We start from the raw sequence: 25,263 nt of genomic DNA on the forward strand, positions 1-25,263 counted from the left end.
TCCATCTCTCCCACCCACACTTGCTCTACAAGATCGTTCTACGTACAAATATAAGCAAACCATGAAAAAGACCGAAAGAAATACTTTGATAATGGATAAATTGAACAACTTCTAAATTTCAAATCACCCAACACAAAAACATGAGGAAAAAAAAATCACAACTCAATTTATGGTTTCTTGGACGATTGATAATGAGAAAAATGACATCCAATAGTGATAAAAATGAGATTTATTGTCGTAACTCCGGCATCGGGGTTACCAACCCCAATCCTGCAATAGTGGCATGGCAAGGTGAAGGGCATTCAGATGCAAAGGTTCATAACTTTCTATTGATTGTATTCCTAAAAGATACACTTATTATTCTACCCCTTCTTTTTTTTTGTTCATGTGCCTCTAAGTTATGGCATTACACGAGGTGGCTTGGTTCTTCTTTTAGAAAATTTTGGTAAATTTGCAATGCATTGCTTTTGGTTTTGGGTGCATGTGTGAAAATTGAAAAGTCTTTCGACCTCATTCTTTCTTTGACCAAATGTAATTTATAGTCTTACAAACTTTGCTAAGAGTTTAATAGTAAATCACACTTGATGATCATGTTAGGTAATTATGAACTTCTGATGTTATGTTTCAATATTTTTTTAATACAGTATCACATTTTGAGTAAGGAACATTGGAAGATTGATTATATTTTAATTTTTGCTCCTTGTTCTATTCATTTTGAATAAATTTTTAAAAACAATGCAACAAAAAACTTGCCACAATTGATGTATTTCTTCATAGCCAATATTTATAACAATATCATGGTTCATATGATATTATTTGATATCTAAACAGCAGCGTCCAAAATTCACCTCCAACCAAACATGGAAGGCTATGGCAAAAGCTTGGTTTGTAGGGAAGAATCGGACCATTTCCAACACCAGTTCACCGCTTCAACCGGTCAGACCGCTGGTCAAGGTGCTGAGTCACCATATAATCGATTCCTCCACTAGGTCAATTGGGTCAATGTCATATCAATTTAAATATTTTAAATAATTTAAATAATTTAATTTAATCTAGTATAATGAATTGAAAAAATTATATAATAATTACAATAACAAAATTAAGATACAATCTATTTTTAATACCAACTGGTCGGTTGATATGGAATCGGCATGCTCACCTGTTTAATTAAAAAACAGGCAGTTCACACCGGTCCAACTGCAAGTCCGGTCCAACTAGAGAATTAGACTGGTTCCGACACAAGTCCATCACTCCAACTAGAGAACTGGACTAGTTTTGGCACCAAGCTCTTCAAGATTTTATATATAACACTTAAATTTGTACAAAAAAAATCCTATTATTCTTTTTTCAAATCTCAAAAATCCTATTGTGGTTGTAACACAGAAATCGGGGTTAGGGTTATTAACCTCCCTTTAAAAGGGGATGGGAGGGGTGCCTTGGCCAATGACATATATCTATATATATATAATTAAAAATATTAATAATTATAATTCATATAAAAAATGCTACTCTTATATATATATATATATATATATTTAAATTCTACCCTCATACTATTTAAAATAAATTAAGTAAAAATAATAAAATTATTATATTAAATAAATTCGATGTTGAGAATGAAATTTTTAATAAAATCTTTAGTTTGTCCTTGTGAATAGATATATATATAAAATCTGGATGAGGGAATCTTGAGTAGTAATGTAGCTAGTTTATAAAATTGGATTAAAAATTTTAATTGAGTAAAATCCAATGAAAATAGGTTTACTTTACTTTTTTTATTTTTGAGATTCGTAAAAAAAAATTGTTTTTTTTAAGTACAAAATTCAGTGTTAGGGCATCTATCTTTAATTGTTAGACTATCTTAAACTTTGATGCATATGCCACCTTATCAATCTATTAAACTCTTACTCATTAAACTATCTTCCATAATTTTTATATTCTAAAATGGGATACAATAATATTCCTCCGATTTATTATCTATTTACATTTATATATTTAATTAAAACATATTTATTTAATAAAATATTAAACATTATTAATAAAATTAATATATAATATATTTAAAAAATTAAAATTCAAAATAAATATTTAAAATAATAACTCCGGGATCAGAGTTAGTAACCCTGATGCCGTTGCGACAACAATAACCCCAAATTTTTGTTTATTTTTCATTTTTTTTATGTGTTAAAATTTTTATTTTAAAATATTAAATATTTTTATATTTAATAAAAATTTTATTAAATTAAATTGATTAAATTTAAAAATCTTCAATATTCTTAATAAAAATTCAAAATTTTAAAATTCTAAAAATTTTAAAAAAATTAGTGGTTAACAATCACATGGGGGGCAGCGGAGCCTCTTGGGCGATCTCTGGGGAGGTGATGCTTGTCAGCAGGTCTGAAAGAAGATAGGGGAGTCGGCGGAGTCGCGGAGGTCGGGGGATGCTTTAGGAAGAATTTTGGGCCCTGGGAACGCTTTGACGTACGCGCAGTTTGCCAGTTCGTCATCTTCTGAAGAACACTCGTTTAAGCTGAAGACGGGATCTGCTTCTCGAATGGAGAAGATTGTCAAGATAGGGGCTAAGAGATCACGGTCGCCGAGAGATGGTGCGTGTGGAAGGTGCTTTAGGTTGACCAACGCTATGACGGAGTACAGGCACCAAATGGTGTGCCTCAGATGCCCATGTGTGGGACACGTTGCTGCTCGACGTCCGGTGGAAGATCGTCGGAGCCCGCGGAGGAAACGTGTGCATGTGAGATCAAAGATGGTGGGCCTTAATGATGTCAGTAAACGGGTGGAGAGGGATGAGGTGCAACAGATGGATGATGGGAAGAGTTCTCAGGGTTCACAGGGTGCAGGACTGAAGGTTGCTTTGGGGGCCAACCGTGCTTCGCTCTCTTTATCCTTCCTACTGAAAAGTGACCAGTTGAGAAATGAGTTGACAAAGGTTGCAGTGCTATCCATTGTGGGTCGTGGTGTCAATTAAGGGAGTATGCTGGAGACTATTCCGTTCTTTGTCAATATTCGTACTACGGGTCCTACTATGCCACTAAATGAGAACTCCTTCTTGATCCCTTTTGAGAGTAGAGAGGAAGTCAGGGAGGTGGTGAAGCTGGGTACCTTCGAAGCAATGACGAATGATAAGAGGTGTGTGCTAAACTTAGCACACTGGATGGCGGAGTTGGGCGCTTTTGGGTGTGCCTAAGGTGACGACCAATGGGTTAACATTTGGAACCTACCCCTTCACGGTTGGTGTTGGAGCGTTGTTGAACGAGTTTTAAGGCCGGTGGGGGAGTTGATCGCATTTCCAAAGATGTCGGTGCCTCAGAAAAGGTTCTTGACAGTGTTGATCCGTCACCGACGGGGGGTGTCAATGCCTCTGGGGATAGATTTCTCCTTCAGTATGCGCAAGTATCTAGTTCTGATCACGGGGAGCGAGGAATGTTTCCGTATTTCCATCGGGAGTTAGGGTGGTATGTGTTGAAGGAGGCGAGTGAAGAGGGAGGTGGTGGTGAGTGCAGATGGCTTAGATGGCATCTTCATCAAATAAGGATAAGCAACATGTTGATGCTCAGCCAGCTAGGACGTCGGAGGTGAGTGCAAGGAACACTGGTGATAGTGCTAACGTGTTGAAGGAGTTACAGGGTAGGAGTGCCACTGTACCGATGAGGGGTGATGGCGTTGCCAAATTGAAGAGGAAACTAGTTGTACCAGAACTGCCAAAGTTAATGGCATTGCACGTTGAGCATTGCTCCAGCGGTGAGGCATCCGATGATCCCTCGTGGTTGGCACCACCGGTTGAGCAGAGCTCCCGAGGTGGATCATGACGGGGTGATTCTAGTCGAATGGCTCGGACTGGATGTCCATGCAGGAGGATTGGTTTACATGGGAGGGCTCAAACACCCGAGCGAAGAAGGGATGGTGATGGTGACAAGATGAGGGCTTGTGGCTCACAGCAACGACATGTCGAGTGCTGGCGTGAGTGCAAGTCTGCTCCTCAGATTTTTGGAGAGTCTTCTGCACATGGCACTGGAGTTATGGCCGAGGTTAATGAGGTTATATTAGCTGAGTCCAAGGTTGACTCTTCACCTCGGGATCTGGTGGATCAAAGTGTTTTATATCCAAAGTTGGGGAGTAATTTTGCTGCTGTGGGCCAGGTGGATATGGGCTCGGTGTCAGGTCTAGCTCGGTCATTACAAGCGAATGAGGACAATGCTGAGGTTCTAATAGATCCGATCGTAGAAGAAGTGGGCCATAATTTAGGCCAGGGCCTTGGTTGCATGCTAGAAGTGGAGGATGGATGTGTGGGAGATCCATTACTTCTTTATGATGTTGGCCCGAGCTTGGACCGGTGGATCTCCACTCAATTCTCTGTTGAGCATAGACTGGGCTGGGAGTTAGATGTTCAGGGGGGCCAGGTTCAATGCCATATTGGGCTAGATCCTAAGGCGTTGGGTGGGCCACATCCTAAGGTCTTGGGTGGACTTGATGATTTTTCCAAAGCTGCAGCCAAGAATGTGAATTTTGGTGGCATGTCGGTGAGGCCAGTTTTGGTACCACCAGCAGGTTTTATTTGGCAATTCTCAGAGGGCGTGTGGGCCCTTTTTCCTGATGTGGTCAATTCAAAACCTACTTTTGTAGATGTACCTAGTGAGCAGGAAAAGGTGGACACGCAGTCTTCAGGCACAGGGGGAGATTTGGATGATTCGGCATCTTAATTTTTAATAAACCTTAGGGCTTTGTTGCCGGACCTTCAGATCGGTAGCTCGGCAGGGAATCATGAATCCTCTAAGGGATCTAGGAGGAGTGAGTGGTAGAAGAAGACTTCCTCTAGGTTCAATGAGGAGGTGGGGTTTATTTCGGAACCGCTAAGATTTTCTAAGAAGAAACTGACTCAGGAAGGGAATGCGGAAGTTGCGAACTCTAAACGACTTCTTATCTCGGATTGGTCTAATGATCAACTTAATAGTTATTGTAATACTTGTGGTATTGTGTTCTCTAAATCTCAAAATGATTACTTGAATGATATTCGATTGCTAGAAGTGTCACTGGCAACTCCTGTGTCAGGTTAGGCGGAGACCTCTGTTGAGGTCCGGGTTCTTTAAGGTTACAAATGAATATTATTTCTTGGAATGTGAGGAGTCTAGGAAGGCTTGCAAAGAGGTTCCTAGTTAAAGATTTTCTTAGCCTTCTTCAAGCTGAGTTTTGCTGTATGCAAGAATCTAAATTAGTAGAAATCTCGATTACCACGTGGAGGGAGATTGGTGGCTATTATTTAGATCAATTCGTTTTCGCACCTGCTGAGGGGTCAGCAGGTGGTATGATCATTGGGTGGAATGACGCCATTTGGTTGGGACTCTTGAAGGTGGTGGCCTTCAGTCTCACAGTTAAGTTTCTAGATAAGCGGGATAATTTCGCCTGGAGGTATACCACGGTTTGTGGACCTAATGCGATAGCCTTAAAACCCGCTTTCTGGGAGGAGCTTCGAAACTGTAGTATTGACCCAAGGGTCCCCTAGGTTATTTGTGGTGATTTCAATGCAACTTTTTCTATTGAAGATAAATCATCCGGGGCTCCCAATATTCATGACATCCACGTGGCGAATAAGTTCTTGTTGGATCTCCATCTCTGTGAACCACCAGTGTTTGGGAGGAGGTTTTCCTAGATCAATGGACAGGCGAACCCCATCTGGGTGAAACTTGATAGATTCTTAGTGAATACTCCCTGGAATGATCACTACCCTAGAAATCTACAAAATAGCCTTCCTAGGCTTGGCTCTGACCATGTCCCTATTCGACTTGAGGTAGGTGGAGTGCGTTCTCATCCAAGGCCTTTCAGATTCGAAGTTGTGTGGTTCACGGATGAGGGTTTTAGGGACCTTGTCAAGCAGTGGTGGGAAGAGATGGAACCTGTTGGCTGTGGTGCTTTTATGTTATCTAAAAAATTAGTAGGACTTAGAGAGTGATTAAGGAGGTGGGCCAAATTTAACTTTGGTTCAATCAAATTCAAAAAGTTAGACCTGCTACATCAGATTGAGAATTGGGACACACTGAAGGAGTCTAGGGGCCTTCTCTCTTCTGAATTTACTCTTGAGCAACGACTTTTGCAATCGTTGGAGAATATCCATAAACAACAAAAAATTTATTGGAGGCAGAGATCAAGGATGCATTGGTTGAAGGAAGGGGATGGTAACACTAAGTTTTTCCACATGGTGGCCAATGAAAGGAAAAGTCGTAATTTTATACCGGGTGTTATTCTGGACGAGAATCGGATTTCGAACTCAAAAGAAATTGGGAAGATCTTTGTTGTACACTTCCAGCAACAATTTGGTAGTAAGCGGGTGTCAAGATTCAAAGTGGATCTTCCTAAACTGTTTGTAAACAAACAACATGTGCGGCTGGAGGTGTTGGAGGGACCTTTTTCAATTGAAGAAATCAAGTTGTGGTTTTCAATCTAGGTGTGGACAAAGCTCTAGGCCCTGATGGCTTCCCGATGTGCTTCTTTAAGTAATTCTGGGAGTCCATCAAAGTAGACATCTTCAAATTTTGTGAGGATTTCTACTTTCATCATGTTAACTTAGAAAGAGTTAATTGGGCAAGTATTGCTCTTATCCCGAAGGTGGAGACACCTGAGCAGCAGGGTGATTATAGATTTATCAGCCTAATTAACTCGTCTATTAAAATTATTTCTAAGATCTTGGGGACGCGATTAGGCAAGGTGATGGATGTACTGGTGGACAGCGCCCAATCAGCTTTCTTGAAAGATTGCTGCATCATTGATAATGTGGCATACCACATCCTTGATAATTGTGGAGGAACTAATTTTTAGTATGCATAAGAGAAGATTACCTGGTCACATTTTGAAAGTGGATTTCGCTAAAGCCTTTGATCTGGTGGGTTGGGATTTCCTTATGGATCTGTTAAAATCCAGGTGTTTTAGAGGACGGTGGATGACATGGATTGAGGAAATTCTTTCCTCTTCTAAGGCTAATGTGCTGATAAACGGAGTGCCGAACGGTTACATTCGGTATGAAAGAGGCTTAAGGCAAGGGGACCCTCTTTCGCCTTTGCCTTTTGTCCTAGTTACGGATGTGCTAAGTTCGATGTTTAGCCATATGTTGGATTCTAAGATTCTTATCGGAGTGCCACTGGGCTCCTTTAAGAGTAGGTGCAATCTGTACTATGCAGATGACCTTCTGGTGTTGACTTCTGGAGGTTTGGAGGATCTCAGAATTGAGAAGCTAATTTTATACCTTTTTGAAGGGATGTCTCGGCTTCGTGCCAATTATTCTAAAACTTGTCTGTATTCGGTTAACTCTAAGGACTTGTCTGAAGTTGCGGTGGCAGATACATTGAATTGTGTTACTGGGCTCCTCCAGGTTATGTACTTGGGGCTTCCTATCTCGGGTAGAACGCCACGTAAGCAAGATTGGGAGGGGATCATTGCAAAAGTGCGTCGTAGACTCTCATCGTGGAAAATCAGACACCTATCGATTGGGGGCAGACTCACATTGGTGAACTCTGTGCTTGCGGCACTGCCAACCTATTGAATGTCCATATTTAGATTACTGTTATGGGTAATTAAAGCGATTGATCGTATCAGGAGAGATTTCTTGTGGTCGGGCCAGACATTGAGAAGTTGAAGTGTAGACTGGTCAGCTGGAAGGCTATTTGTCACTCTCGCGACTAGGGCGGGTGGGGGATACTAGACCTACACAACTTTAATTAGACGTTTCTTGGAAAATGGTGGTGAAAATTCATGAACGAGCCAAGATGGGGAGGGACGGAGGTAATTTGGTTTAATTATGGCTATTCGAACTGGAATATGTTCCCATGACGTAGAGGTAGGGTGTCTTTCTTTTGGAGGGGGGTTGTTAGGTGGTCAGCCCAACTTAAGATGCTGCATTAAGAGTGAGATTTATTCTGGAGTGGAAACTCTCTTTTGGAAAGACCATTGGCTCAACGCTAGGGCTCCGCTATTTGTTTGGTCTGACCTTTTCCGTTGTTGTGGACAACACGACACATCCTTTATGTAATTAGCACATCTTTTAGAGGGGTAACCTTTTTGTGAAGATGCGAATGTCATTCAGATCCAAGATAGGTTAAGGACGGTTCGTCAGGATGAAAGGGATAAAAAAATTTGGTCGTTAACTTGAAATAGTGTGTTCTCGGTGAAATCTCTTTATAACTTCCTTATTGACAGCGGTTTGCGCTGTGCAGTGGTGAATTTCTTTTGGAAAAATAACTGCCCAAAAAAGATCAACATTTTTAACTGGCTAGCTTGGAAGAATAAGATCTTGTCACTAGAAAACCTGGCAATTAGGCGATGTAACTCTCTTCCAACGGCTACTTGCGTGATGTGTCATGTAGGTGTTGAGTCGGTTGATCAGTTATTTCTTTATTGTCTGGTTGCTATTGAGGTTTGGGGGTGTTTTAACAGTTTACTATCCTTGCCGGAGCCTCTAACCTAGGTGTGCGATCTTTGGCTGCCGTGGAGAGTCTTGGTTCAACCAGCTGATAGATTTTGGGTGGATTTAGTGGTCAAGGCATTAGTGTGGAATATCTGGCTTGCTCGAAATGATAAAATTTTTAATGCTAAAATACTTCCTTCGCATTGCATTGTTTTGAGTATTAATCGCATGCTTCTTTTGTGGTTCAATTCACTTGCAGATTCTGTCAAGGAGATGATTGAAGATACTATTACCACTGTCCGTCGCAGCCTTGAGTTCATAGGTCCAAGGAGTCTGCAGGACATGGGCGACCCTTCAGCCGACGAGGTACCTATCTCTACAACGGGGTAGTCTCTTTGTTGTTTTGGCTTTTGGTGGATAGATGGGCTGACCTTTGGTGACAGGGGTTTGTTTTGTGTCGGTTAGCTTGTCTCACTACTTGTGGGGCAAGTGCGTCTTTGTTGTTTTAATGTTGTTTCCAGTGTTGTCTTGTGGTAAGTCTGGTTGTATTTCTATGCCAGTTTAATTGAAGTGGCTTATCCACCTTTTCAAAAACAATGGTTGAGTTTTTATATGTTTTAAAAATTGACCATATCCCTTGTTCCATTAAAAAATAATTTTTTAAAAGGGGCTCCACCAGTTGAGCGCTTGGGAATGCTTATTTTTGTTAAACTTTCAAAATTTGGTTGAGGGAATGTGGATGATAGGGCGTCCGGATTTCCCATCAGCTAGGGATAAAAGGTGGATACATGTGTTGCTTCTGGGTAGTATGAAACAATCCTAACAAGTTTCTAACTAGTGTGAAAAGTAATGGGGCTTCGACAGAGCCAGGATGTCATGGCGGGTCTGGGAAAACGATGACGGGATTTGACTAAATGATCACTATGGGAATACGTGGGAGGAGAAGGAAAGAGAATAAGAACCTTTTTTTAAAAAAAAACAAACATTCCAGCGAAATGATTTATCCTCCAGATGAAATTAGGAATTTATCAAATAAAAAGATGAACCATACAAACTCTTTCTGTTCATTTAAAATTAAACAAACAAAGCTAGTTAATCCTCTAGTTTCCTATCTCCTAGAAAATTGAAATTTATTACAAAAATAATAGACTAAAAGAGTCTAAAGATCTCCATCATACTCCACACACTGTTCTCTCAAAATCAACCAATCATATAGTCACAAACTCTTAGAGAATTAAAATTAGTATAAAAACAATGAACCTATAGAATTCAAAAGTCCATTTATACTCTACCTTCTACCAATGCATTTATATCAAGATGTGCCATGTGCTTCACATATTTGTTTTTTTTATCTTCTAGACTTATCATCATCAGTTCATCAAAGAAAAAACCCTAGAACTTCCAAACAACAAAGGGATTCAAGGACAACATTTCAACATAGTATGATTAAATATATTAACTTTTCAATGCAAAAATCTTGTACAGGGTAAGCCTAGTTGTATAAAAGAAAGGAAGGATTTAAGAACTAGGGCTGTAGCCCTAACCCTAATATTTTTGAGATTAGTAAAATCAAGGGAATAATAGGATTTTTTTTTGGGTACAAAATTATGTGTTATATATAAAATCTAGAAGAGGGAATTTTTATAATAGGGCAAGGAATGTAACACCGGAGTTACAAGCCTTTCTAACATAATTTTTTATTTAAATATTTATCTTTAAAAATTTTATCTTTACATATTTTAATAAAATTTAAAAAGAACCAACCCATTATCACCAAAACGAATTAGATTTTTTTTATAGTTACAACTAGGGTATAACCCTAACCCTAAATAGTAGAGGTGAGCAAAAAATCCGAATACGATGATCCAATCGGGAATCTGAATTTTTGACACGAATTATTTGAGTACCCGATCCAAAAAAAAGGTGGGTACCCGATTCGAATTTTTTAGATGAAAACTTGGTTGGATCCGGGAGAAATTAAAAATTGGTTAACTGACACTACAACAAAAAACGCAATTTGCGACACATTACAGTAATAATTTATATGCAATAACAAAAAATTACAATTTGTCCTTGAATGAAACATGTTACAGTTTATGTCAATAGAAACATTAAAATGAACTCCTGAAGGCCTGCAATAATCATAAAATAATTTATTATTACATAGTTGTGAAACCTTTGAATAACATGTACATGTAAGACTTACTATTCACTTGGCTAATTGTTTTTTCACATAATGATGCATTATCTTTATAAGTCTACAACTTATATTTACTAAGAACCAAAAGCTTTAAAGCTAAATCCAAATAGAATTGGGCAAAAAAATTCACACCGTTATTTTTATCTAATCTTGGCCAATTAGACATACTATGAAGCAAGATTATTGAAGAAAGTGAAAAAAAAAAGGAACTTTCCGAGATTAAAACAAATACATATTGCTCATCGTCAATATTCCGAAAGAAACGGGCTTTTTGGTGGAATTGAACTAAAAATCCACACCATCATTCTCCAAAAAATAAGGGAAAAAAAAGGGTAACGTTTTGAGTTTCAAAGACAGTCAATTTTCAATAACAAAAACACCAAATCCAAAATCCAATCAGAACATTGATCCAAGTAAGTAGGAATATAATTAAATTGGATAGAAACAAACAATTACATGGCTGGAAACAAAAGAAATCTCCCAAAAAAAAAAATAGCGAAATCAAATGGAAGCAAAAGAAGGAGAAGAAAGAGAAGAAAAGAGGGATTCTCACACACAGAAGCCAGTGTGGATCATGAAGACTTCCATGCAGCCGCCGATGAGTGCCGAGACGGCCGCGATCTTCAAGTACCAGCCACATTTTGCATTTTCCCATAAACCAAAACTTACCTTTTTGAATGGGAGAAATATTTTTTTTATTATTAAAATTTGCGACACAGTTTACGACAATAATTTATCGTTGCAACTGATGTGTCGCAAACTGTGTCGCAAACCAATTTCATGTGCGACAAATTTGGCGACACAGTTTGCGATGCCAAAAAATCGTTGCAAATAATGTGTCGCAATTTATGTCGCAAACCAATTGCATGCTAAGTGCCAACATTTGCGATAACGTTTGCGACACCAATAGATCATTGCAAATAATGTGTTGCAACCGGTGTCGCAACCTGTGTCGCAAACCATTACATGGTAGGTACAAAACTTTTGTGACAAAATTGGCGACATTTTTGCATGGTCATTTTTTTGCGACGTAATTTGGTTGAATTTGCAACGTTTTTATTTTTTTGTCACAAATGGTTGCAATTTGTGTCGCAAATCTGCGACACATTTATGTGTCGCAAATATATGTGTCGCAAATAGCATTTTTTCTTGTAGTGTGAATCCGATCAGGTTTTTACTTTTAAGTATATATATATATATACAAAATAAGTTAAAATTTTATATGGTCTAAAAAGTAAAAAAGAATTAAAAAACCCAAATCTCTCAGATCCAAACCTTTTAAGAGTTATATATGTATATTAATAAATTTTAATTTTAAAAGGGTTAAAAGTAAATATATATATATATATATCCAAATGCCTAATCTAATAACTTAAAGAGTTATATACTTATATAGTTATATATATATATATAGACATATATATTAATAAATTTAAATTCTACAAAGTAACAAGAAAAAAAATCCTAAATCCCTGCCTCCCAATCTCAATGACCATCATCCTGCCTCTTTTCTTTAGTCTCTATCCAAGCCTCTTCTCTTTCTAGCAACCAATGGTCATTATTGATTGATGAGATATTTGATGCTTTCGAAGTTTTTTTTAATAACTAAGATTGATAAAACTCTATTATTTTTGTTATAACTTTTGTGTGTGGAGAATAATATAAGAGTTTAATGCTCTTTATTAATTATAAGTTTTTTATATTTGCTTTTTATATAATGTTATTATATAAAGCAAATCTATTGAGTAGGTAAAACTTAAATTCGAATCCTGATATCCGATGTAATTTAAACTGGATACTCGATTCTCTATACTAAGTTTAAACCGGATATGGATACAGTCAGTTTTTTGTCGATTCGAAAAACTGGGTACCCATCTAGTTTTAAAAACCGGATCGGGTGCCTGGTTTCGCTCACCCCTACTAAATAGGAATTTCTTTTGGTACAAAATTTAGTGCTATATATAAACTTTGGAAGAGGGAATCTTGGTGATATTATCTAGTGAGGTTTTGTCTTTAAAAAATTTATCTTTAAACATTTAAAACATATTTAAAAACTTAAAAAGAACTAACCCACTATCACTAAAAGAATCGATTTTTTTAAAGATATATCACTAGCCCCGAGGGCGGGGTTACAACAAAGGGTGTAACCCTAACCCTAATAGGATTTTTATTTATTTATTTATTTATTTATTACAAAATCTAGTGTTATATATAAAATCTGGAAGAGAGAATGTTGATAATATTTATCTAGTGAGGTTTTATATTTAAAAATTTTATCTAAATATTTAAACATATTTATCTAGGCTGGAAATGGGAAGTTGAAGGCCTTGGTTTCTCTCAAGGTTATTGAGATCAAGGAGACAAGGTTGCCAATTATCTTAGGTTTCTGGAATTTAAGTTCTTCATGACTTTTTTTGCATTCAATTACATGTTGTTTTTTTGTGAGATTGTTCTCATCTGTCAAACTTGTTAAATTTTTGCATTTCTTTTTCCCGACTTTCATGGATCTCGATTGTTGTGGCTTGATGAATGATGATCGGTAATACTTGTATCGATTGTTAATGTCTCCATTGAGGAAGATCCGGAATTTTCTCGAATATCATAGCTAATTTGATTGTATTAGCAACTCGGTTTTGATGATTTTTGTGAAGTATTTAAATGAGTCGAATTGTAATGTGATTACTTAATGAGCATTGATTGAGTACCTTTGAATGAAGATGCAAATTAGTTTTTATATCTTTTATTAAGAGTTTAATTAGGTAATAATTGTACCTTTTTTTTGTGCGTTATATAAAATTTTTTCTTTATTTTTTCATCAATTTCATAAATTGCTTTTTACTTTTTTTTTATCATACACAAATTAATTAATTTTTTCAAAAATTAATATAATAATTTATTATTATTATATTTTTAATTATTTTAAATATTTATTTTAAAATGTAATTTTTAAAATATATTATATAATAGTTTTATTAATAATATTTATGATTTAATTAAATAAATATGTTTCAATGGAATATATCTTATAATTTTATTAAATATAGGTTTGCTGTCTTCCCTTTATTGGTCCTTTTTTATTGGTTTATGAAGGTTTACAATTCCACAATAATGGAGTCTTGTGGTTGTGCATCAACCATAGCCATCATTTCCTTTTCTCAGTAAATCTTACACTACACTACAAGAATAAGGACTTATAGCGGCAGAAAAAACTGCCGCTATAAATTCCATTTTAGTCTCAATATTATTATAGCGGCAAATAGCCAATTAGCCACTAAAACCTTGGTCGCTATATGTTTTTTGCAACAAATGTACACATTTGCCGCTATCTCATATATTAAAGTTATAACTACACAATAATCTATAGCGGTAGAAAATTTTTGCCGCTATAAATTCTATAGCGACAGAACATTTTTGCCGCTATAAAACCTATAAATTTGTTTAATATCCCTATAGTGACAAAATATTTCTGCCGCTATAAATCTTATAGATTTCTTTATTATCTTATAATGACATATTTTATTTGCCGCTATAAGCCTTGTAAATTGAGTAGATATTTTAATAGCTAATCAAATCTGTTTCTAATATAAACAAGCAAAGATACATATATATATATATATATATATATATATATATATATGAGAAATTATAAAAGACAACATTAATATTTAATTTATTAATTTCACACCATAAAAATAGTAGTATCAATGCCAATTCTCAAACAGTGCAACAGATAGCCTCTCCAAAGCATTTAAATAGTAACACCACAGCCTTGAGGTCCTACCAAAAACCAACATTAAATGGACCACTACAAATTCCTCCCTAAACAAATGAATGACCTGAAGATGCATTAGAATGAATCTTCATTGAAGTTCCTCCTTTGATCTGATCTACAGTTATCTGCAGTTTTTATAGTAATAGAAAATTAGACAAGTCAAAAGGCTAAAACAAACAATACATTATTGTTCTCCAATGCTGCCTCATGAATCATGATGATAGAGATAACCTAACCATCTCAGGATTTGCTTGTCCATTGGTTGTTGATGAGGCAGTTGATGTTTGTGAGAACCTGCATTTATGATTTAGAACCGTAAAACATGATAGGACAAACTACTTGTTTGGATGATGATATATACATGAGTGAGAGCCAGTGATAAAAATTAAACACTAACTTTACTGCTCTTGCCTTTCTTTTCTCTTCTTCTAAAGTATCTGGCTTCTTGTTTGGTGCAAATTTGTCCAGCCGAGCCTTCTTCTTTGCTTCTTCCTGGGGCACTGTTTAGGCAGCGAGCCCAAACCTGACACACAACATAAAGAAAGGCCTCAGAGCTTGTCAAATAAGATCTAAAGCACACACTTCAACAAACACAATCAATCATTGTAATGAAGCAGTATAAAACACAAACCTCTCTGTTCGAGACATTCTTTTCTCCTCCTCTGCTTTCCCATTTGATGTTCCACATGAAGATGGTCCATTGCCACACCTGTTAATAGGTTAAACGGGAAAAAACAAATAAACTGAAAGTGAAATGAAATGGTTCTTGAGAACTTTCATTTAATAAAAATGAAAGTACGAGGAGCATACAGAAAGTAAGTGTGTTTCCAAAAATTTTGTCTGTGATCGACTCAGGTGCAGGTTGTCCGCTGCTGTAATTAAACTGAAAGTGAACACTATTAGAGCCTGCAAGGTTGTTGAGGGATATAAAACTTGGATGGCAGTGACAATAAAAATTATAGGGAGCCAAATCAGTCAAATAAGGGAATTTGGACTGGAAGAAAATCAATTGAAAAAGACACTAAAGGAAAATAGTAGTTACTCATCCTTCGTCCGCCCCCTTCCTTTCCATTTATACCTCTCATGCCAACAGATAGTTTAGGATAAAAGAGAAAAAAAAGGAACACACAAGGCAGTAAAACTATGATCATCAAACAAAGATAGAAAAAGTGGAGTGAAATCAGTAACAATTTACCTTAATACCCCAATCATATTCTGGCCCACCAGGATTATGACTTACACTCATAATGAAGCCACCATTAGCCTACCAAAATATGTATGAAATTAAATAACAAGAATAGCTCTAAAATAAGTCAACGGAAAAAGGAGAATAAATACACATGCCTTCCGTTTACGGATTACAGCAAAAACAGCAGGAGTTGACATTATGCCATCCCTGTCATTGCAACACTCTAGTGAGGTTTGGGATTCAAATTTAGGCAAAACGTTAAACACCAAAGGGGCATCCATTGTCAAATATAATGCAAAACAAACTATAGGAATATTTTTAGCTTTAGAAATATTATGCTTGACATCAAATATCAGTAAATAGCACATTGTCACATATGCAATTACTTGATAATTACTGTACAAACATGTCTTCATGAAGCCAAACCTGTCAATGAACTTTTTAATTACTTGATAGTCTAATACTAAATCTGCCTTCTTGTTACCATCAAAAGGTACTCTCAAAGAGAGAAAAAACTGAAAATTTCTCATCTTCAAAAATTAGTCACAAAAACAATCATTGAAAAAAAATATAAAAAGTTACATTCCAAGCTATAGCATAAATATTAAAAAAGAAGCCTACACTGTGACAAAACAAATATTTTTTTTTATTCTTTTTAAATAAATGCTTCAAGATCTTTATCTATTTTTTTTTAATCTTTTTCTTAACCCGTGCAAAATCCAATTTATGGCTGCCAAAGACAGCATTAATTTTATTTAATTCAGCAGAATTCAGCAGAAAATATTAGAAGTGCCACTGCCACCATCATGATATATGTAGTGCCCTAATTTACAGTCACTAGAAATTCCAACTTCGCACATAATATGCAGAGGCACAACATGGGTCGCATAATTAATTTCTTTGGGTCAACCACCGCAACGAACACCGTTATTACCCTGTAGGATTTAGAGAATCATGATTTGAAAATTTTAACAAGCTAGGCATATGCCTTAGGATATAAGAAAGTTTAACAAAATGGGCCGAAAATGGTAAAATACTGGTCAGGGCAAAAACAATGGTCTACAAAATAGACATGTAATAGACAGTAGGTAAACATTCCTAAGGATCTAGAATCACAATGAACTACTAAATTGAAGACCAAAGCAAGGAACCACCTAGAATCACAGAGAAAAGAACAGGAGATCATCTAGATGTATATACCTTGGTCTCAGTTTCCAAATATTCTTCCTCAAGGAATTTCTGTGGATTTGTTTCTACCTCAATGCCTACAGCTGGCTGCATCTTTTCTGACCTCCTAAACACAAAAGCACAGAATCGACAGTTAAAAGTGTCAATCCCTTCATATGAACAAGAAGGCTTGTAGAGACATATCTGATAGAGAGAATCAATACCTCTCATTCAATGTCATTAGATTATCCACAAATGTCCTAATGCGGCTGATAGAAGGTCCCAAGTCTTCCTATTAAGGAACAGAACATAATCACAAAAATTTAGCAAAGTCAAATGGAAATAGATGGATAGTACTATTCGGTAATCAACATCTACAAAATCACCAAGATAATTGAAAGAGCAAGAGAAATACCTTGTATGCAGCAAGGTGTTGTTTAGTCAGATTCAGGAAATGGCTTTCATTCCTCTCTAGCTCATCACTACATGATCAGAAAATGCACCCAAAAAAATGATGAATTAAAGTGATTGCCAAGGCATGATAAATTGTCCAGGAAACAGAAACAAAAATCTAGGACTATAATCTCCAATCACCTACTCCTTTTGGAAACTTGTGAACTTTTATTATTATTTTTTTCCTCAGTAAATGATACTTGCAATATTTATTGATCAGAAAGAGAACATACATACTCGATCTGCTTCTTCTTCAGTTCTAAATTTGAGGATTGGAGATTCCATGTATCATCTAAGAAATTGATCCATGTCTGAACAACATTTGCTTCAACTTTGCATGAAGCAACAGATCTAGAAAGCTCATCCTCCTATATTTTGAAATAATATTATTCAACACTCCAAAATATGTTATATCACTCTCGATAGGGGTTTTGTCCCTTACACTTGCAAAACTCATAGTTGAAGCAACAACAACCACTCCACTATTCTGTGTTTTCCTATTACGTGCCCGAGATTTCACATGGAATCTGAAGCCATTGACAGTGTAAGCATTATAACTTCTAGCTACTACATCCGGACCTTTGGCTAAATATGCAACTTCAATAGGCAAGGAAGCATTTTGCACATTCTGAATTTTGTGAAATACCCACTCATCAAATTTCTGGTAATGTGTCTTGTCAAGCTCATAAGCACTAATCCGGCGATTCTGTCTGTTTATTTCTGCTTTATGTTCCCTAAATAAATAAACAATTTGTTTGTTACATTTTTTTTTTTCAAAACTTAGTACATGTAAAAATTAAGGCATAAAATTCTAACTCTTACCGAATATAACAATCAAGGGATTCAGAATTGAATAACATGTAACGATGTGCTTGTTTCCACTCAATAAGATCAAGTGTAAATGTTGTAGATTTTCCAATAGAGTGACCATTGACTGGGTCTCCAAAATTATCATTGCGAGGTAGCTTACAAAACCTTATATTAATCCCTTCAAAATATCTTGAACAAAAAGTAATACATTCCTCTGCTATGTAGCCTTCAGCAATTGAACCTTCTGGTCTACTCCGATTGCGAACATATGATTTTAATGTGAGAAGATATCTAAAACACAACAATTGGTTATAAAAAAAAAAAAATCAGCTAAAGACATTATAATATATATAAAAAAAAACTAAATATAACAACCAACAAACCTCTCAATGGGATACATCCAACGATATTGCACTGGTCCAGCAAGTTTTGCCTCACTAGCTAAGTGGACAACTAGGTGTATCATCACATCAAAGAATGATGGTGGAAAAATTCTTTCTAGATTGCAAAGAGTTCGTACAACTGACATCTGCAATTTTCAAGTTCCCTTATGGACCTTTCTTTGTACACAACTCTCTAAAAAATGAACATAATTCAACAAGAGTTGTTATAACTGGCTTTGATAATGTTCCTCGTATTGCTATGGGTAGCAATTGCTGCATTACCACATGACAATCATGACTTTTCAGACCTACTATCTTCTGATCTTTCAGATTTACACAACGAGAAATGTTTGAAGAATATCCATCTAGAACTCTCACATTTTTCAATAGAGTACAGAATTTCTCCCTTTCTTGCTTATTCATATTGTAGCATGCAGGAGGAATATACATTTTATTTCCAACCCCAACTGGATGAAGATTAGCTCGTATATTCATCTCACACAAGTCTAAACGAGCATTCAGTGTATCTTTGCTTTTTCCCACTACATTAAGTAATGTTCCAAGCAAATTATCACATACATTTTTTTCAATATGCATCACATCCAAATTATGCCGTATTAAATTATGCTCTCAATATGGTAGATCAAAGAATATACTTTTTTTCTTCCAATTGTAGTAATTTTTAGAATCTTTTGGTTCTTGTCTCCTCCGTTTTGAAACCATGTTAGAGTTTCCTTTCCCAAATTCACTTTGAAAACCTTCCAATTGTTTTAAAATTTGAGTAGCAGACGGAGGATTTGGCATGACCTTGAACTCTTCTATTCCATTGAAAAACTTTCTATCAGATCTGAACTCATGATTAGAATCAAGAAACTGACGATGACCCATATAGCAAAATTTTCTACTATTTTTTAAATACTGCGAACATGTGTCCTTATTACAATAAGGACAAGCAAAACGCCCTTTAGTGCTCCATCCTGATAACATAGCATAACCTGGGAAATCACTGAGGGTCCACAACAAGGCTGCTTTCATTTCAAATGACTGATTAGTGTGTGCATCATAAGTACCAACACCAAATTCCCATAAATTCTTCAACTCATCTATCAAAGGCTGTAAATACACATCAATGTCATTCCCTGGTCCACGTGGACCAGGTATTAATAATGATAATATAAGGTTTGGTTGCTTCATACACATCCACGGAGGTAAATTGTATACGGTCAATATGATAGGCCATGTACTATGAGAGACACTCATGGTTCCAAAAGGATTAAAGCCATCTGTTGCTAAACCAAGCCTTACATTTCGGCGCTCTGAAGAAAATGACATGTGCTTAGCATCAAAATCTTTCCATGCTACTGAATTTGCAGGATGCCTTAAAAACCCATCTTTCACTCGATCTTGATCATGCCATACCATTAGTGAGGCTGTTTTTGATGACATGAACAATCTCTGTAATCTAGGGACTAGAGGAAAATGCCGCAACACTTTTACAGGAATTTTTTTTTCTTTCACCTCTGAGGATGTCGTAGCTCCCAAATTTTTTTGCATTTGCTTCCACCTAGAAACTCCACATATCTTACAAATCTCATCATGTGCAGCTTCTTTCCAATATAGCATACAGTCATTAGGGCATGCATCTATCTTTTTGTAATCAAGACCCAAGTCTTTAACAACCTTTTTCAATTCATAAAAGGATTCTGGTAATGTCTCTCCCTCTGGGAATGCTTCCTTCAAAAGTGCCAGCAACAAATCTAAAGATTTATTACTCCATCCCGATAAGCACTTTATATGATAAAGCCGGACAATAAATGTGAGTTTTGTGAATTTAGAACATCCTGGGTACAACTCTTTGTTTGCATCTTCAAGAAGTTTAAAAAATTGACTAGCTTCATTATTCGGCCCTCCTAGAGATGAAATAGGAGATGTTTCATCTCCCATGTCAACATTTGATATACCAAACGTATCTTGCAACATTTCATGCACGTTGACATGGCTTGACAAATCATCATGATGTGCAATATTTGGATTTGAAGAAGATGATGGTTGTTCACCATGTTCATACAAATTTTTGTATAACTTCAGGATACCATTAATAATAAGATGTTCGTACACCTCATCCTTGGTCAAAAGAACACTATTGACACATATTCGGCATGGACACAATATTTGATTTGATACTGTATTGGAAAATGCAAATTCCAAGAATTCCCTAACTCCTTGTTCATATTCAACACTCAGCCTACAACATATAATAATGTAATGCTTACTAAATATGGTATATAAAAAAATAATGAAGTTTTATTTTATTGAATATAATAATTACCTTGACTTAGACATCCATGCTTTATCCATGCCGGCAACACAATTGACCTTTCTTAATAATAATTTCTCTGTTGATTTATAATTTGTATGGCATAATCAATAAAAAAATTTCAATATCGAAACTTGACATTATTTTTATTGTATAAAGTTCATGTTGTCATAGTAGTAAATAACATGATTTCAAAATTTAATTAATGATAATAGATGTACTAAGCATTAAGAAAAATAAATTAACAATAAAGTAGCAAATTAATAAGGGAAAAAAATAAATCCAAGAAAAGAAAAAATTCACAACATTCCTTTATCTATTCAGTGATGATATATATAATAAAAAGAAAGTATTTGCTGCTTCATGTCCGGTGTGCTTATTTAATCTAAGGGTGATAGAGGGATAGGAATGAAAATTGAACACCATTGAAAGATAATATATACATTACCTTCAAAGGGGTCCCTGATTTGTTTCACAAATTCACAAATTCATCCTTGATCAAGTTCAGAATCTTATGGACCTGCTAATTGAGAAAAGTTAATACAATGACAACAATTACAGTTGCAAGGAAGCAACATCAATAGCATAATGGCATAGAAGCAACAGAAAATTCATTGTATAATAGTCAATGGAGATAGTTGTGGTCAGTATTTTATTACTCTAGGGTTTTTAGTTACTTGCTAGAACATTTTTTACAGCATCCATGTTTGGTGTGCTTATTCAAACTATTGCTAAGTCATATTGGCTTATTTTGCAGCCTGAAAAAAAAATCCAAGTTTAACCCCAATGGACTGGGTTAAATTCCTTGTTTCCATTGTTATTGGACTTGAACATATGCTAATTTTCCCTATATTTTATTTTCAAGAAAAAAAACTATAAATCCTAAATACCTGATTATAAACCTGCAAGACCTGAACATCCAGTGCAATCGACTCAACCACATATTAACAATAACTAATATTGTAGCATGTTAATAGCAACCGTGTAAGCAAACTACATGACAAGATTTGCAATGAAGTAATAAACAATTATAGAAAGTATGTAGAATCACATTTTTTTAATTAAAGAAAATAAAATCAACTAAAATCAACTTGATTGCATTCAACATAATCTTCCATAAATTCTTTAAGATCATTAACTTGGTTAGTACTTAATTCATCATTATCTAGTAGTCTTAAAATTAACTCCAGCTTCATTATATGTGCTTTATGACTGGAAATAGATGTCTCCAAGTTGGAAATATAGTTATATATGCATATATATATATATATAGTAATTAACAATGTGAATTAAAATATTAAAATAATATAATTACACATTCGCTGTTAATAATATAATTAACAAATCAAATTGTTTTGGTCCAACTTAATTAAAATCTAAAATATTTTTTTATCATTTCTAAGCAAGTGTTTTTATTATCACATTAACCATTTTTATTCCTGATTATCATTCAGCCCTTCAATAAATTCCATAGCTCACCAACACTTCATAAAAAAAAAAACAAATTTTATTTGCTTCTAATTTTTATCATTCAAGAAAAAACCCTCAACCCAGGTTTCTTAAATCATACCGTCACAAAATCATAATTTTAATTTAAAATATGATATTTAATTAAAATTAGTTTAGTTGAAAAAACAAAAACAAAATCTCCGGAGCAAATTAAAACACACAAAATTTTCATGATTCCAACCCAAATAGAGGACACAGTCTACAATATGAAAGTCCAAAGTGAACCACACCAGTCCCATCCCCCTCCTTAGTCCTTGAGCAATATACAAGTCCCTCACTATTTCTAAATTTAAACAATATCCTCCTCCATGTTGCATTAAACTAGTCAAATAAGATGCATATATGTGTATGGCAAGAACTCATTCCAAGATCACATCTTACGAGCCATGTCTTCCAGCTTAATTAACTAATATAATATATATATATATATATATATATATGAGTTGGTGCATGGCTCAAGCACAATATCATATAAATATATATACATAACTCCAATGAACTGTGCGTCAGCTACTCAATTAGAGATGACGCTAGTTTGGTGGACTAATCAAAGAGTTTGAGAGATTAATATAATCATAAAGTTTATAAGTTAGTTTCTTTGAATTCCAAAATGCCAATTATTTTCAGCAGCAACTTGTCTAGTTAGCTATCACAATTAATACCATAGAGCCTAATGCATGAATCTCGACTCACACTCATTAGTTACAATGTCTACTAACTGCAAAACACTAATGGGTTGTTGTATCTCTAATTACACTCATGAGTTATAATCTATCTCTACTATCTCTAACTCATGCATCTCCCCTTGCTACTCCTAATTAATCTCAACTTAATTACAAGTGGTTATTAAAAAAAGTAAATCCTAAGACCTGTTGCACATTCACTTGCTTTACTTAATGAGTTCTTGCATCTGGACTTATACTTTGGAGTTACAATACATCCAACCAGCTGACACACTTCCAAATTAGCACATATGCCAAATATATTTTTTAAATATATATTAACAGCTTGTCAAGTTGTCACAAAACCTTAAAAAGTGCCATGCATTTGTGTCAAAAAAATCCACCTCTGGTATTTGTGTCAAGCATGAAAATTTTAAACTCACTCATAGAATAGGGGAACTATATACAGGAGTATACAGAAGGAGAGAGAGAGAGAGGGAGTGGTTGGGTATCATGGACACATTAAAACATGGGGGAAATTAAATATGGCAGCAGACTTTTATCATGAAACTGCAAACAAAGAGCCACTTTCCGGTAGGGAATAGAATAAGGGAGCTTCTATATCCATGTTATCACAAAAGAGCCAAACCCTCATGACATGTCCCTATATTAAATGGCTGGCTCCTGCTATACATGTAGATACATATAGCCAGGCTCCTTTCCTTTTCCTCTTTGCGTACTTGTCATAGTTGCATGTAGAGAGAGAAAAAGATCATGAAAATTTTGAAAAGTGAGTTACCATACAAGCAAGGAAAGGATAGGAACTCTAACAGTTGAGTGATCCAACACTTCACATTTCCGAATATGATACAGAAACAACATAAGAACACTAGACGACTAAACCAACAAAATCCAGCTCATTATCATCCTCAGTAACAATTTGCAACTCTAGCTTCTAGCTAATAGCTTCTTAATGAAACCCACAATACTACCTTTACAACATCAAACTAAAAAAAATATTTATATGCAATCCAAGATGAATACAGACCTGATGCACAGGTGAAAACTACACCTGTTGAAGAGCTTGAGCCTTGTAAGATCAATGTTGATTGATCATCCAACAGGACCACATAGTAAATGCAGTCAGACCTAAAGCAACAATGATGATGAATTCAGTTTTAGATAATTATCAAAAATCTAATTCTATCCAAGAAGCTCAACATCTCAAACAATCAACAATCAAATTCGAAGAAAATCAAGCATATATTCTTCATAAAAATTAAAAACGATCAAGGAATCTCACACATTACCTAAACTAAACGAAATTCGAGGAAATCGAAGAACTAATTCAGGAAAAGATGTATACGAATAGCAAAAACGAGATCAAACTCCTTGAAATCAAACGGAATGGCTGATCACGAGCACAAAGATTCTGATGAACTTCATTGGCTCCGACTTCGTCAGAGACAATTTATAGATCGAAAGATGATGACAATAGAATAGCAAGCATATCTAGAAAAAGGGAAAACATGTATAAAAGGGAACAAAATGTAGGGACGGAGGTGACCGTGGTGGTGAGATCGGCAGTGATCGGCGATGGCAGGGGAGGTTCTATGCGACGGTGGAGTGCTACGATCCGGTGACGAACGGGTGGATCAAGATGGAAGGGATCTGGGAGGAGGGTGGTGGGGCGCCGAGCACAGCGTTCTTCGCAGCAGCGGGATAAGGACGGTGACAGTGGCGGCGACGGGGGAGAGGGTTTTCGCAATGGGGATGGAGGTGGAGGTGGGTTTTGGAGAATGGGAAGTGGAGATGGGTTTGGATGCTTATGAGTTTTTTTTTTTTAATAAAAGGCTTGGAATATTAGTGTGTATATTATGTGATCCTTGTATGAGATACTGAACTTTAATAATAGAAAAAGTAGTGAATATCATCTTCCACCTTTAAATATATTTTTTAAAATTTTAAAAAGTTTTTAAAAGTTTCTGAAATAAAAATTATCCATAAAATTCAGTTTTTTTCAACAATAATTTTTATTTAAATAAATAATAAGAATAGTGGAGATCATTTTTCAACCTAAAATATAATTTTTCAAAATTTAATATATATAACGGCTAATATATAATTGGCTGCTATAAAAACTATTATTAAAAAAACAACAAATAAATTTGTGTTTATAGTAGCTAATTTAAAAATTTGCCGCTAAAAAATAAATCTCTAGTGGCTAATATAAAAAATCTACCGCTATAAAGATTTATAGTAACAATTTATAAATTTGCCGCTAAATTTAGTCTCTATAGACCAAATTTCTTGTAGTGCTAGAAATTATTATCTATGCCGGCCCATCTCTTCCCCTTCTGTTGAAAATTATTCCCTTGTTTTTGTGGTTCA

At 35.4% G+C, this 25,263-nt stretch overlaps 1 protein-coding gene across 6 annotated transcripts; it reads right to left on the bottom strand.

Moving 5' to 3' along the window:
• Positions 1-14,261: 14,261 nt before the first annotated feature.
• LOC120271498 lies at positions 14,262-24,780 on the bottom strand. Of its 6 annotated transcripts, XM_039278182.1 has the most exons (18): positions 24,440-24,762; positions 23,921-24,021; positions 21,150-21,221; positions 20,714-20,780; positions 18,385-20,629; positions 18,014-18,292; positions 17,634-17,925; positions 17,429-17,559; positions 17,154-17,220; positions 16,963-17,030; positions 16,772-16,865; positions 15,727-15,778; positions 15,578-15,646; positions 15,193-15,265; positions 15,014-15,091; positions 14,780-14,905; positions 14,614-14,676; positions 14,262-14,507 (listed from the first exon to the last, which is right to left on the bottom strand). In XM_039278182.1, the coding sequence occupies exons 5-12, from the start codon at positions 18,528-18,530 to the stop codon at positions 15,734-15,736; spliced, it is 1,122 nt and encodes a 373-aa protein (XP_039134116.1). In that variant the 5' UTR covers positions 18,531-20,629; positions 20,714-20,780; positions 21,150-21,221; positions 23,921-24,021; positions 24,440-24,762; the 3' UTR covers positions 14,262-14,507; positions 14,614-14,676; positions 14,780-14,905; positions 15,014-15,091; positions 15,193-15,265; positions 15,578-15,646; positions 15,727-15,733. The 6 variants fall into 6 exon arrangements, with proteins under 6 accessions (XP_039134116.1, XP_039134117.1, XP_039134115.1 ...); XM_039278183.1 differs by having other exon boundaries at positions 14,262-14,676; positions 15,014-15,044; XM_039278181.1 differs by having other exon boundaries at positions 14,262-14,676.
• Between the last annotated feature and the right edge of the window lie 483 nt (positions 24,781-25,263).

The sequence above is a fragment of the Dioscorea cayenensis genome, chromosome 11, assembly GCF_009730915.1.
Source record: "Dioscorea cayenensis subsp. rotundata cultivar TDr96_F1 chromosome 11, TDr96_F1_v2_PseudoChromosome.rev07_lg8_w22 25.fasta, whole genome shotgun sequence".
Taxonomy (NCBI): domain Eukaryota; kingdom Viridiplantae; phylum Streptophyta; class Magnoliopsida; order Dioscoreales; family Dioscoreaceae; genus Dioscorea; species Dioscorea cayenensis.

Coding starts and splice junctions, on each gene's coding strand:
- LOC120271498 (XM_039278179.1), bottom strand. CDS start 20,742: ATGGATAAAGCATGGATGTCTAAGTCAAG. Junction 20,630..20,713: donor GCATGGATGTCTAAGTCAAG/GTAATTATTATA, acceptor TATATGTTGTAG/GCTGAGTGTTGAATATGAAC.